The sequence below is a fragment of the Psammomys obesus genome, unplaced genomic scaffold, assembly GCF_907164565.1.
Source record: "Psammomys obesus unplaced genomic scaffold, mPsaObe1.curated_primary_1811, whole genome shotgun sequence".
NCBI lineage: Eukaryota > Metazoa > Chordata > Mammalia > Rodentia > Muridae > Psammomys > Psammomys obesus.
The window spans coordinates 1-14,414 of NW_026590346.1; the positions used below are offsets into that span (position 1 = coordinate 1).

Sequence of the window (14,414 nt, forward strand, 5' to 3'; positions counted from 1 at the left end):
GTGATGATCAAGGCCAGCTGTTGCCCAACCTCTACCAAGAACTACTGCAGAAGAAGTCAGTGCCAACCAGCAACTTCCTCGTCACCATGGTGAGGCCAGGAACCAAAAAACTTCCTAGAAAAGTTCTGTGTGGAAGTAATTCTCCTTGTCTTTCACAATGTCTTATACAGAAATTGAGAGCCTGAAGCCTTAGGGGAATTCTTTACGTCTCTTCATAAAAATTCACATGTACCGTCCCCTCCACAAGAAAAAATCTATTTTTTTCTCCAACTTTCATGAGCAAAGCTCTATCTAAGCCTCTGGCTTCCCAGTAGCAGGAAGCATGCTTGCTCTTCATTAGCATAGTCATCAAGTACAGAACAGTATGTGCGGGCATTAGAAAAGATTTTCATCAGTAGCAAGGGCAGCTGTGGGTGGAGAGAATTCCTAGGACCATGTGTTACCACGAGGTTCACTCAGGTTGTCTTCTAGGGTCCTTCCTGGAGCCAAAGAAGGTCCTAGAGGTTCACTGGAAAGCTTAGCAATGCTCATGAGCTCATGACTCCTTCCACTCCAGAGGTCAGTTTGAACCAGATCAGCAGAGTTCTGAGTGTGGGTACATCCTCCTGTCTTGAGGTTTGACTCTCTGGACAATTCTACAACGTCTTCTCCCTCTCCTTTGGGCCTGGAAAGGCTTACCAGACCTCCAGATAGTGATGTGTGCATTTTTCAACAGTTAGTGTGCGTGTGTGCACACAGAAACAGAAAGAACTTACAAATCCCAACAGCCCCCGGCATGCCAAACCTTTACAGCAACCATGAACCCCGTACTCTCAGAACTCTACTGAAAAACAGCCAGAAAAGCACCTTCTCGAGTGACCGCTAGAGGGCAGGCTTCCTTACCTTCAGAATCTGGTCTCCTTCCTGTAGGCCCTCCTGCTCTGCTGAGGTACCCTCCTGAATGCCAGCAACAAATATCCCAACATCATTTCCACCAGCCAGCCGGAGGCCCACACTGTCTCCCTTCTTGAACCTCACCATTTTGGTGTTAGGGCTGTTGTAGGTTTGGTGTCAGAAAGAAAAGATGAAACATACTGTTTAAAATGGAGGATTCACATCAAGAGATTAAAGATTTAACTATATTCTAGCTCAGGAGTGACTTCATAATTACAAATGTTCCCTCTCATTGTTTCTCATCTGTCCTATAATTTTATCTCCCTGGGACAGTGACATGAATGTCTACCAGCCCACAAAGGAGTAAAAATACAGAATTTACCATGTTAGCTCATATAAGATGAGAGAGTGAGGAACTGGGGATTGAGTCTAGCTATCTGATTGGAGGATGCCCTCAAGTCTACTCCACCACAAGTTTGGTCAAATAAAGACAGTGTAGATCCAGTGTTGGATTGTTGGTCCTAATCCAACAACTGCTGTCTGGAGACCACTCAACATGGCCCCTTCTCGCTCCCCACCGTGGCGGAACCATACCACCCCTGCAGTCTCTACTGAAGCGCTCTAGTCCGGAGCTGCTTCTCCTGTTTTGGAGTTATGCATCTGACTGATGCAAATATTCAGAAGAACATTCAGGAGAAGTAGTCAGGTAGGTAAACAGACAGATCCCAAAGCCTTTAAGTTCAGCCAATCCCAAATTTTGCTCTTCTCGTTAAGTGATTCATCTTTCTTTTGAACATTAGGAGCAAGAGTTGATTAAAGGTGGCTGAACAGATGGAAACTCACCACCTGGGTGGGGGCGGAAACAGCACCACTGCTGTGGATTTCAGCTCAGAGATGAGCTGAGTGGAAGAGGAAGGGGGTAGGGATAGAGGAATGCAAGTACATACCCGTATATTGCTTCATCTTCGGGACTAGGACGAAGAAATGTTCTTGGGGCGGCTCTGGGTTGAGGAACTGTGGATTTAAAGATTTTATTTGTTTTTATTCCACTCATAAGAGATTGTTCTTCATGCATGTATATGTTCTGTGTGCATGCCTAATGTTATGGAGGCCAGAAGAGGGTACTGAGTGCCCTGAACTAGAGTCAGAGTTTTGTGAGGCACCATGTGGATGATGGGAAATTCTTAACCTTTGAGACACCTCTCCAGTCACTATGGAGTTTTTAAAAGTTTACTGCTATCGCTTAAGTGTGTGTGTGTCTCTTTGCGTTGAATGCAGGAGGCTGTGGAATTAACCCCCATACGAGGAAAATAAATCTCAACAAAACAAGATGAAAAAACTTATACTTCTTATCATCCAGACCCATGAGTGCTTGTTCCTTAAAAGAAGATAGCCAAATCCACAGGCTGTCAGTGTGTCTTAGGACACTCGCACCATCCCTCAAAGGGCAGCACACCTTCCCCTACTCACTACCCCACTCCCATTCCCGAGTGTGTTCCCTTTCTTAAACTGTCTATTTTTACCCCTTAAAAAAAATGGGATGACTTAAAGTCAAAGGTTAACTTTAAGGCATTAGTAGTTATCATAGTTTCTCAGAGTCAGAAAAAAAAAAAAAAAAAAAAAAGAAAAGAAAGAAAGGAAAAGAAACACTCAAAGCACAAGGCACGAGGCAGTGCTTTTAACAGCCACAAAATAATGTTTTCCCCACAAACAAATACTTACGTACCTAGACTTGCAAAGATAATTAGAGTGACAGGAATAGTTAGGGTGAGGTTGGGTTTGTGGACAGAGGGCAGGAGGACTGTAACTCAGAAGTGTCAAAATGTGACCCATTCTATCATGTATTAGAATGGATTTTACCTCCCACGTTAGAAGAGGAAAATACATAGAGCCTCCTCCACTTTACAACTTATTTTGAGAACAGTTTTAGTTTTAGGTTTGTTTTTTTTCAGTCACATTTTGGAAATATCCAGCATGTATTTCTGAACTCAAGTGCTCAAATCAGTGGAGCTGGGCTGGGAGGGTAAGCTTAGCATGAACCAGCTTGTGTATAACACACACACACACACACACACACACACACACACGAATGACCTGAAAGCCTTACCTGGAGTTTCTTCCTGGTACCTGGACTCCTTGTTGGCCTCCGTGGCACCTGCAGCTGTGATGTCCCCTGTGGACCTGAATGGAGTGGGTGTGGCCCCCATCCTGGACAGCCTGCCTGAGGTTTCCTCTCTTGAACTGAAGCACACACCATGATCATGTCTTAGTAGGGAACACAGCCATGATACACACAGTGCGTGTACCCGTGACTAACAGAAACAAAAGCACACACCACACCGCCTTACCTCGGCCTCTCCTTCAGCTTCTCGCTGGAGGAATGATAATCCTGGTCAGAATACTGCTGATGTCTTTCCTCAGGAGAAAAAGACCGGTTGGATTCTATTTCTGAGATATCTAGTTTCAAAACACAAAAAGTCTAATTCAGTGAAATAGGCACATACCAAAAATCACACTATTCTCTGAGCAGGAAACATGAAGGGAAACCATCAATTTAGTAGTTTTTTTCTTTTATTAAAGGAGCAAGAAAAACAAAACAAAACAAAACAAAAAAAAAAAAACCCTAATTTTCAGAGACTTAATGAACAGGCAGTCAAATTCAGAACCATACACTTCTTTCACACCACTCTGTTTTGTTTTTTTGAGACAGGGTTTCTCGGTGTAGCCTTGACTGTCATGGACTCGCTTTATAGACCAGGCTGACCTCAGACTCAACCTCAGACCAGGCTGACCTCAGACTCAGAGAACTATCTGCCTCTGTCTACCTGAGCACTGGGATTACAGGTGTGCGCCACTACGACCAGCTCATCCCACTCCTTCAAAGCTCCTTCAAAGGAGGCCATGATCCATCTACAAAGTGGTGTCCCTCTGTGTCTGCTGTAGAAACTCATTCCAGAACCACTTCCCCAGCCAAACTCAGCAGACAATTAAGTCTCTTATATAAGATGCTAAATGCTAGCCTGTACCCTATCCACATTTCCCTGCATGTTTTACCTGTAATATAGGTCATACTGCAAATGCCTTATCTACTGTGGTTACACTGTACTGTTGACAGAGTAAGAAAAAGAAACCTTAACTTTCTGGCCTCTTTTCCCCATATATTTTCAATCCACGATTGCCTGAATCTGAGGCTATAGAAACCACTCTTGCCAAACAGACCAGCACTCCTGAAATTTTAATGTATGTTCGAACCATGTAGGGATCTGGCTGGAATCCAGTTTCCTGACACTGATGCTGTACAGAGGATCACCCGCTGAACGGTCAGGAGATGAACTGTGAACTAACACAATTGGCTGCCGTGAGCTCCTTGCTTTCCCGTACTATACTCACAGTCCAGACCTACTTAGCCTTCTGAATACACTTCTGATAAACTGGAAATGACATTAACTTTCAAATCCAGGCACGTCGGTGCACACTAGGAATCTCGGGGAACTGTCTTTTTGTGCTGAGCCATCTTGCCGGCCCACAATGCTCTTTCCCCCAATAGTCTACACACTGGGCCACTGGGAAAGGCAACTGTAGGGTCTGGGATAAAGCCAGCCCTCAGGTAGCTTGTACACATGATGGACGCCCTCTCCCAAATCATCTCCCTAGTCTGCAAGTATTATAAGACAAGAGCCCACCCTCTAGTTGGCACGGCTTTTAGCATACACATGTGAGGGAGCACTGGCAACCCTTTTACTGCACTCCTCATCACGTCTCTTTTCTAAAACATCCTGCCTCTGTCTCCCAAGTGGTGGGATTAAAGGTATGTGCTTCCACAGCTGGCATATTAAGAGATTTTAACACAGATTTTTCCCAGCTTATTAAGAGATTTTAACACGGAGTTTACTCACTAGAGTTAAGATAAAGAAAGGCTTCATGAAGAAAGGAAGGCTCAACCAGGAGCAAAGGGTTTTTAAACACTTTTTGTTGTTACTGTTTGGTTTTCTTTTCTTTTTCCCTTTGTGGCTGGCCTGGAACTTGCTCAGTAGACAGTCTGACCTTGACTCTGGCTGCTGAGAGAAGGATTAAAGGCACTGGCGTGCTTGCCTTCTGTCATTCCAATGGAGCACAAGTCTATGCTTTGTGTCTGTATGAGCACTTAGCAAATGTGTAAGTGATATGTTTAGTTCATTGGACTGGTCATGCATCCTTTTTTTTTTTTTTTTTTTCTTAACTAGTAATTTTGGCCTCATAAAGTGTGTCAGAATTTCCTATTAGAAATCTAATTTCAAAAGATGCTTTAATAGACAAACAGACAAAAAGTCAAAACTACTTCTCTTTGAATCAAGGTTAGAAGGAAGGTCTCTTCGCCCCTCCAGCCGGGGGCTGCCCTCAAGCATGGCCCTCCTGATACCCAGCCCTGAACACAGGGGCCCTTCTCACCTTCTACTTCAGAGTCGCTGTCGTTTAGGGATGGGATTTTGATGAGGGTCTGCTTGCTGTCTCTCAACACCACGAGCTGCAGTTTTCCTCTAGACTTTTCTATTAACTTCCGGGCATCAGTTAAAGACATGTTCTCAGTCACAGTTCCATTGATCTGTGTATATGAAGAATGGCGATGTTATTGTCATGCAGGACAACTGGTCACAGCTAAGGCAAAACTGTTAACTTTTCCCTCATAGAACCGGAAAGAACATGCTGAGAAACTCATCCAGACTTGAGGATGATTTACTGAAAGTCAGTTATTCTTTAAATTACATGTAACATGTAAATTACATGTCCAGAACAGGCATGAGTCACACTTAGGTTCAGAGTAACCTTAGGTTACACTGCTACTCTACTTAATGTCCAAGTTCAACTCTACGGCTTGCTTTACTGCTGGAACATGCTTCCTGACTGGAAGAGGTTTTAAAAACTATCAACCATAGCCAGCCAGTGGTGCAGCACACCTTTAATCCCAGCACTAGGAAGGCAGAGGTGGAAAGATCTCTGAGTTTGAGGCCATCCTGGTCTACAGAGTGAGTTCCAAAGCAGCCAGTGCTAAGCAGAGAAACCATCTCTCAGAAAACAAACAAAGACCCTATCAAACATTGAGCAATCATAGATCAATCGTTTTCAGACTTACCTTCCCTTGGTATGGGAACAAAAATCTCAACGTTAAATCAACAGGGAGAAGGGAAAGTATTCCTTGAGGTTTTTTCTTCCTTATTAAATTAGTATAGACCCTAAGGCTTGTTTTTCCTTTTAAGTTTTTTTTCCCCCCTTGGGGGCGGGGCTAGAAAGGGAGCAGAGCTCACACCCTGGGAAAGAGTCTGGCTCCCCAGCTACATCCCTACTGTTTGTATCTGTTTGTTCTTGTTCTTTGACAAAGCTCCCCTTATCCTGCTGCTCTTTCTGCCTCTACCTTCCTCCTGGCCCCGCTGACACCAGCTCCTCTACGCTGGTGTGTGGATGTGGGATGCATGCAGGCACACACCGTTCCTCACTGCTATCTGTCCTGGTCTTCTCACCTTGAGAATTATGTCCCCCTCATGAAGGTTGCCATCTTTGGTTGCTAGTCCAGTTCTGGTCATTTCCTTGATGAAGATTTGGCTCCCCAGCCGGAGACCATACTCTGGAGGACAAACAGGGAAACACACACAATCTCAACGTGCTCAGGAAACTCAAGTCTGGCCTTGAGGACTACTTCAAACATGTATGAAAACGTCCATTTTTATATGGGATGCTCTGCTAAACTGGCCTGGAATTGAAGGGGGACATTGGAGGCAGAGTTCAATGAAGTGGGTAGAGAGAAATAGAACGAAAAAAATAAAGACAAAAAAGGGAGGAGAAAGGAAGACAGTGTTGTTAAAGAAAATGCTAACGGGTTAAACTTGGTGGAGGCTATCTGGATGTCTGATGTAAAACAGATACTTTTCAAATAAAAAGTTGGTGGCAACAATCCACTCCATCCGTCTAATAGGAAACTGTGCTGACCCTGAGGTTGCCCACAGGAAGCTGAGGACACGAGTGTGTCTGAACTATAACAATGCACACTGCCCAGGGTTTGTAAGCTGGGCAAAGCCAATCACAGCAGCACTGTACAGATGTCAGCAGCACTCTGAACTGTTCTCAGAAGAAAAAACAAAAACAGAAACACTGCAGTTAGGAGGGATGCACGTTTTTAAATATTTCACATGTTCTACACACTATTCTGACTGTATTTATTAAGCTGTAAAAAGACAGATTTTAAGCGTGAATTGCAGTGACTTTGAAAGATATCACAATTAAGCAAGCAAGCCATCACAAGGAGCCAACACATTCAATTTCTAAGTTATTATTACTAGTGTTCTCACTGAAAACTGCATACTTACAAAGCAGTCACTTTCTTCAAGAAAGAAAGAAACTTTACTTATTAGCATCTGATCTTAGGACAAAGATACAAAGTGCTTGGCCGATGTGGTCCTTGGTGGTACAGCGAACGGCTGACATCTGTAAGGCTCGAGGGCCATCAACAACTAAAAGTTCTGAGGTACAGTTCACACTCTCCTAGGGAACGCTTATCTCTCCCTCCTATGGATGACAAAGGTCTGACAATGGCTAGATAGAGCACAGCCCAGGACAGGGGGCTGACACAGCCTGATTAATTTTAGAAGTAGGAAGACAAGACCCAGGATTAGAAATGGCTCAACTCCTGTTCCTCTCCTCACTTCAGATCAGCTGAGTGAGTCCCAGCTCCCTCACTAACTCTGCTTCACAGAGCTCCTGTATGGACAGAACTAACAGCTTCACCGCACAGAATTTAATGAGTCCCGGGTGGGGTTAAGTGTGCCTGTGTCTCCCGGAATGCAGTGTAAGGGGCAAGCAGAATAAAGCAGAGCCAGCCTCCACATACATACCAAAACCCCTGACCTGTAACATAGGAATGAGGCCTCCTACCCACAGAAGTTCTTAAGGGGATTAAGTAGGAGACTATTTGGTTAGCACCAACCCCAGCCCAGAACAGAACTCCAGCCTTCCGCTTTGTTTTCTCACACTGAGAAGCACCAGGTTTACCAGCAGGGCCTATTCACACACAGACCCCTAGTCTCTGGTTCCGGGGGCAGGTAGGAGACTGAGAATTGTGTGGAGCAGAGGGGCTTCTCTAAAAACCTGGCCTTGCGACTGATACACCTAGTCCGGATCAGTGGACCCTTCTGTGTCTCTGTTTCTCCTATGGCAATGAGGAATAAATGAGCCTATGGGTGCTGGACGGTCCAGGCTGAACACTGGCAGGTGCCTGGTGAACACCCAGCGATGTTGGCAGGTACGGCTTGCATTCCCGTATCATATGTGCCTACCTTCGTTTGCTTTGCTTTTGGTCAGAAGGACCCCGATGGGCCTGTCGGGATCATGCTGGCCCTTGTGATCCTGCCGGGACCTAGGCTCAGGGCTGGGGCTGCGGGAGCGGAGGTGTTCGCGACTGTGGCTGCGCTCGTAGCGGGCCTCGGGCTGGGCTCTGCGGTCGTACGGTGGGCTGTAGCGGCCTTCGTAGTCAGGCTCATAGGCATGGCGATAGCTGCGTTCAAAGTCGCGGTCGTAGTCCCTGTCGATGCTGCGGCCACGGCTGTGGTCCCGGGACACAAAGCCGTGGTCCAGGCCGCGCTCCAGGCTCCGACCCCGGCTTCGCTCACGGCTGCGTCCATAGTCTTCGTGGTCCAGGCCGCGTTCCAGGCTCCGGCCACGGCTGCGCTCCCGCTCCCGGCTCTGTGTGCGCTGCTGGGGACGCCCCCTCTCCCTGCTGTCCTCCCAGCTCTGACTGAGCAGATCATGGCTACTGTGCCGGCTCCTCTCGCTGTAGCCGCTGCGGAAACTTCTGCCATCAAATTCATCTATCACCTCAAAACCTCGGTCATCATGACTGAGAGGAGGGCTGCCCTGGAGCGGGGCCACCTGAACCTTCCGGGGTCTCTTGACCACCTGCGCAGACAAACAGAGTAGATGCAGGACACTGCACACAGAGATGGGCGGGAGGGCAGTGGACCTGGTTCCAGTTTTGGTAAAACTGTCCTTTAGGCTCAGTGTGTGCGGGGGTGGGAGGGTCATTAAGACAAAACAAAAGACAACAACAGCAAAAAAAAAAAAAAAAAAAAAAAAAAACCTACATCCCTTAAACATCTGTATCCCTGCCAACCTTCCAAGCCTCTGTCCAGAACCAAGAACAACAAACCTCACAAAGTGAGAAAGAGAAAAACGACCACAGCTGTGGACGCAGTGGATCTGGACACCTCTATAATCGTCAAATGAAAACCCAAGAAATGAACTATTTTGAACACAGCTGGAGATACTCCTGCACATGTTACAGGAAGAGGAGCAGAAGAGGTGCCCTTCCAGACAAGAGGGGACTGAGGAGAGATAAGCAAGCACAGAGGCATGAGCACACTTGATCTGGGAAGGCTCGTCCACGCCACGTTGGGAAGTGGAGGAGCATTCACTGGGGTTCTTACATCTGTTGGCAGATGGCCCTACTCGTAGGAGACACATGCAACAGCACTGAGGTAGGGTGCAGTGGCCTTCCTCAGGGGGGTCGCTCGGATACAGCTCCACCACATCTGTAACACCAACCTAGAAAAATATCAGGGCTCCAAGAAGCACGCTGGCCCTGGGCCATGTAACTGTCAAATGCTCAGAAGAAAACGGCCATTTTCCTTGGGCAATGTTCTGGAGAGAGGGCTCAGCAGGTTAAGAGCTCTTCCAGAGTTCCTGGGTTCAATTCCCCGCAACCACACGGTGGCTCACAGCCATCGAGCATGTGATCTGATGCCTTCTTCTGGCATGCGGGTGTACATGAAGATAGAGCACTCATATACATTAAATAAATCTTTAAAAAGAAAGAAAACAAATGTTCTTGGATTAAATTCAGTTCCTCTGCAAGAACAATATGGGCTCTCAGCCACAAAGCTCTCTCTCCAGCCCCTTTATGCGCTGATGAATGATAAATATTCCTGATTTTTTTGAAGACTGTTTTATTTATTTACAGTTTGCGTGTAAGGATGCTGGCTCGCATGTACACATGCGCACCGCGTGCCACACGGGACTTACGATGGCTGCGATCTTCCCACTTTTCCTGAGCTGCTGCACGGCGAAGGAATGGAGTACATCCTCCATGGGGGTGCCATTGACCATGACCACCCTGTCATTCTCTCTGCAAACAAGAAACAAGCGTCAGTCACAAAAGCTCACCGTGGCCCATCCTGAACCCCGGGAAGAGAACAGAAGCAGCGACTGAGCCCAGAAAGCTTAGTAAGGGGCCCCGGGGTGTGGTAGCTCCCAAGTCGGGTCGACTTGGTCTGAGCACTTCAGGGGTAAGGCAGCAAGAGGAATGCAGTGACACTCCTGTGTGCCGAAGTACACAGTGAGCTGCATTTAGTGGAACCACTCAAATGAGTGTGCATCCACTTGTGCAATGTCTGGAGGGAAAGCAGTCAAAATCTTGCCTTGGATTCTCTTGTTTTGAAAAGGGTCCTGTGTAGCCCAAGCTGGCCTTTAACTCACTGTTTAGCCAACTATGGCCTTAACCTACTGATTGTTCTGTGTCTGGCTCCATCTCCTGAATGCATATATTATAAATGTACACAATCAGACCTGACTTTCTTGCCTCAAGATTCTCAAAGAAACTTTAAGATCACAGAATCCTATTACTCGGGCTCGTCCAGTTATTTCACGATTGTATATTACTCTAAGTCAAAGACTAACTTTGAAAAGACTAACAACTAATAAGATAGAAACACAGAGAATTTAAATCTCCCACAAATCTGACTTTTATACGACCTGGCTAATGTAGCCATATATTTACCTTTAGAGTCTTTCCTGAGAGGATTCAGACTCCATCTTTTAAAGTGGGGTTATCTCCTCAGAACAGAAGGAAGGCAGCTGGATAGCTTAGATCTGACTATCATGAATGTCCCCATTATTAAATTCTATTGGTGGGGGAATTGTTAGTTGAGTTTTTATTGGAGATGGTTATTCCAGATAATAAAGATTATTCCAGATCTTACCTATGCTAAGTGCTCTACTACTGAGGCACATTCCTAACCATCTTCATTAAATTCCAAAACAACATACACTAGGACATATATAAAAAACTCTTGGTAGATACTGAGAAGGGTGGAAACTGAGGTGGTCAATTCTGTCAGCTTGGTTGGGTTGAAAAGCGCTGTGAAGGTTAGCAAGGCTCACTCTTAGCTGTGTCCATGAGGATGTTTTCAAGTGAATTAAGAGGAATAGAGCCACTCTGAATGGGTGACCCCATCGTATGTGCTTGAGGAATAAAGGAGAAAGCCGGGAAGGGCAGGTGTTGTCTCTGTCTTTTCTGCTCTCTGCTTCCCAGCCACCGCGCTACTAGCTGCTCTGTTCTCCCATATTCTCCTTACTGGGACAGACAAAACCCTCTGAAAAGGTGAGCCAAAATAAATATGTGCTTCCCTTAAGTTATTTTCTCAAGAATATTGTTATAGTGAGATATGCAACAGGTTTGGAAACGAGAATGTGGCTCAGTTGCTGATTTTGTCTAACATGCATGAAGCCCTGAGTCCAATTCCCAGCACTGTGTAAACTAGGTAAGGGGCACAGGTCTGTAAACCCAGAACATGGGAAACAGAGGGGCTGGAGAGATGGTTCAATGGTTAAAAGCACTGTTTGCTCTGACTTCCATTCCTGGCAAGCACATGGTGGCTCACAAAAATCTGTAATGTGATCTGATGCCCTCTTCTAGTATGCAGGTGAACATGCAGACAGATCACTAATAAACGTAAAAAATAAATAAAACCCAGGTGTGGTGGCTCACCCCTGGAATCCCAGCACTCTGGGAGTCAGAGGCAGGTGGATCGCTGTGAATTTGAGGCCAGCCTGGTCTACAAAGCAAGTCCAGGATAGCCAAGGCTACACAGACAAACCTAGTCTCAAAAAAAAAAAAAAAAAAAAAAAAGGAATTCAAAGTTTATCCTCAAGTTTGTGGGGAACTGGAAACCACTCTAGGGTAAAGACAATGTCAATAAAGTGAGGGAGAGGGGGAATGAGGGAGAAGGGGGTCACAGAAAAGCTAAAAGATTCCACAGCTTACAAGTGATCGTTCTAACTACCTTCCTTCGAACAGGAGGACTCCACCCTATAGGAGTTCCCTTTTTCCTCTAAGTTCCCCAAAGTTTGGCAACTGCTAAAACATAATGTATTAGCTGTGACCCTACTTTTCACTGAAGACTTCAGATGTAAAGGCACACACTGTGAAAACCCCCCGGCTAGTGTCAACCTGCAGGGCTGGCAGGGCTTGGGGAGGGGAGTGAGGGCACTTACTGAAGCAAGCCATCAGCGGGTCCACCTGGGAGCACATCAGAAATGACGATGGACGTTTCCCCATTTTCAAAGTGGGGGTTGTCCCTGCCTCCCGACACTGCAATGCCAAATCCTCTTTTGGAATCCTGTTCATTGGAATTAGGGGGGAAAAATGAAAAAATCCTTCCATAAGTGGCTTTCAGGATTTATTATGAGCACTCAATAAAATAGAGGTCAAATCAATAACCAGAGACAGCCCTGGAACAGATGGGCTCACAGAAACAAATGAAAAAACAAAATAAAGCCACCCTGTGGTCAGCTGACAGGTTCCTAAAGGGAAAGCTCTCATCTAAGGGAGCAGCCTTTCAGAAGGCGGAAAAGACTGACAGCCCAAGCTGACGTTATCACAAGGGCAGGAGAAGGAAGACTGCCTGCTCTAGAGAGGGATGTGCTGTTCTGACACCAGGCAGAGCCATTCCCAGCATCCTTTGACCGGAACTGGAAAAACTTCAATAAAAACTGATTCTGGTTTTTTTTTTTTTTGTTTGTTTGTTTTGTTTTGTTTTCCAGTTTCTTTTTAAAGTCTATCTTTAGCCGAATGTGGCCATGCCTGTAATTCCAGTACTTGGGAGGTGGAGGCAACAGAATCACGAATCCAAGGCTAGCCACAACTACATGGCATATTTGGGGCTGGCCTGGACTACATGAGACCCTTTCTCAAAAAACAAACAACAGCATACAAGTACAAGAGTACATATGTGAATAAAACATTTAAATAAATAAATAAATACATACATACATACATACATACATACATACATACATACATACATAGTTATTGTGAGCCTGAAAGAGCAAAGCATTAAACCCTTCCCAATGTTCATACAATAAAGGTTTATCATCCATCACTCATTTAGGGATGCAAACATGTGAACCTAGGAAACATATAAACTTACCTCAGTGTTTAAAAAAGCTAAACCACACAACAGGGACACATGACATTATAATCCCAAATCAGGGTTGATGAAACAAAACTACACTCAGAAGAAGAGAACACCTTTATCTGAGGACTAGATGATGGGGGCCTGATGTTTAGAATGTTTACAAATACAGAGAAGTCCGGTTGTCTCCACATGGCTTTGGATTTACCAACACCTGGCACCTGGTTTTAGGCAGAGGCAGCTCCACCTTCTACAGAAAGCCTCAGGTCCCTTCTATTATCAATCTGAGGACCACAGCTCAGGGACATATGCTATGCTGGTAAAAAGGGCACATATCGGAATTAGAAAGCTGTCTGGAGTTAAGCGGGCAGGCCACAACTAACGAATTCGTGATGACTGGTCTGGATACTGAGCAGTGGGTACTGACCCAGTGATGAAGTTCTAAGGGTGAAAGAAAATTGTTCCCTTTGAGGAACTGGCCATCTTTCTAGAAAGTGACAGAACCTAGAGAGAAATGGAGCAGGATGATCTATCTCTGTGGAGCCCAGAAAATACATACTGATGCTGGCAGCTTGCTGTCATGATGAGGGAAGCTTGCTCAAATCAAGCTGACTGCTGGGAGGCAGGTTTGCCTAGAGATGCCACCCCAGGCCATGGTATGGTGTTGGCCCATGCTGCCGGCAAAGGCCATGTCTGGTCTGTAACCCTGCAGCCATTTGGATGTCCCTGGTCTGGGCTGCCACTAGGCCCATGTTAATATCTGAAGGCTGTGCAGAGCTGGCCCCGCCCCTTCGCTGGCTGCAGTCAAAAAACAAACAAACAAAAAGAAACCGACTTGATGGTATATTTAAAAGTCCAGCAGGAGAGGTGGAGGCAGGTGCATCTTTGGAGACTGCTGGCCAGCCAGACTAGACTCCCAATGACTCAAAAAGTAAACTAAAATATGCCTCAGGAAAAGCATCCAAGGTTGACTTCTCATCTCCATGGACAGGCGGTTTCTCTCCCCTCTCTCCCTCTCCAGACTCTCTCCCCTTTCTCCTTACTCCTTTCTCCAAACCTCTTGATTTCTAAGCCAGTCTTTTCAAATTTACTTTGGACTTACAAATAAAAGAGGTGGTGGAGAGGGTATAGCTCAGTGGACTGAATCAAGGACCTCTTGTGCTCATAGCATGTGACAGGGTATAAATGCAGTTCTCAGAAGAGAGGGTGAGACGGAGAGGGAAGGAGGAAGGAGCTGGGTTGTGTATGTTAGGAAATGTTACTTCAAAGTCCTCAAGCAGGCAGAGGTTGCTTCCACTCCCTCTTCCCTTCCACAGTCTGCTCTCT

At 45.8% G+C, this 14,414-nt stretch overlaps 1 protein-coding gene across 1 annotated transcript; it reads right to left on the bottom strand.

The window, feature by feature from the left end:
• Nucleotides 1-846: 846 nt before the first annotated feature.
• On the bottom strand, nt 847-12,293 carry LOC129676527 (tight junction protein ZO-2-like; the record flags this gene model as incomplete). The annotated part of the gene is made up of 9 exons (XM_055606913.1): nt 847-1,033; nt 1,821-1,887; nt 2,981-3,114; nt 3,222-3,330; nt 5,302-5,455; nt 6,369-6,472; nt 8,178-8,796; nt 9,919-10,021; nt 12,169-12,293. Coding segments are annotated over 9 exons (1,587 nt in total), but the record flags the coding sequence as incomplete, so codon positions are not given.
• Between the last annotated feature and the right edge of the window lie 2,121 nt (nt 12,294-14,414).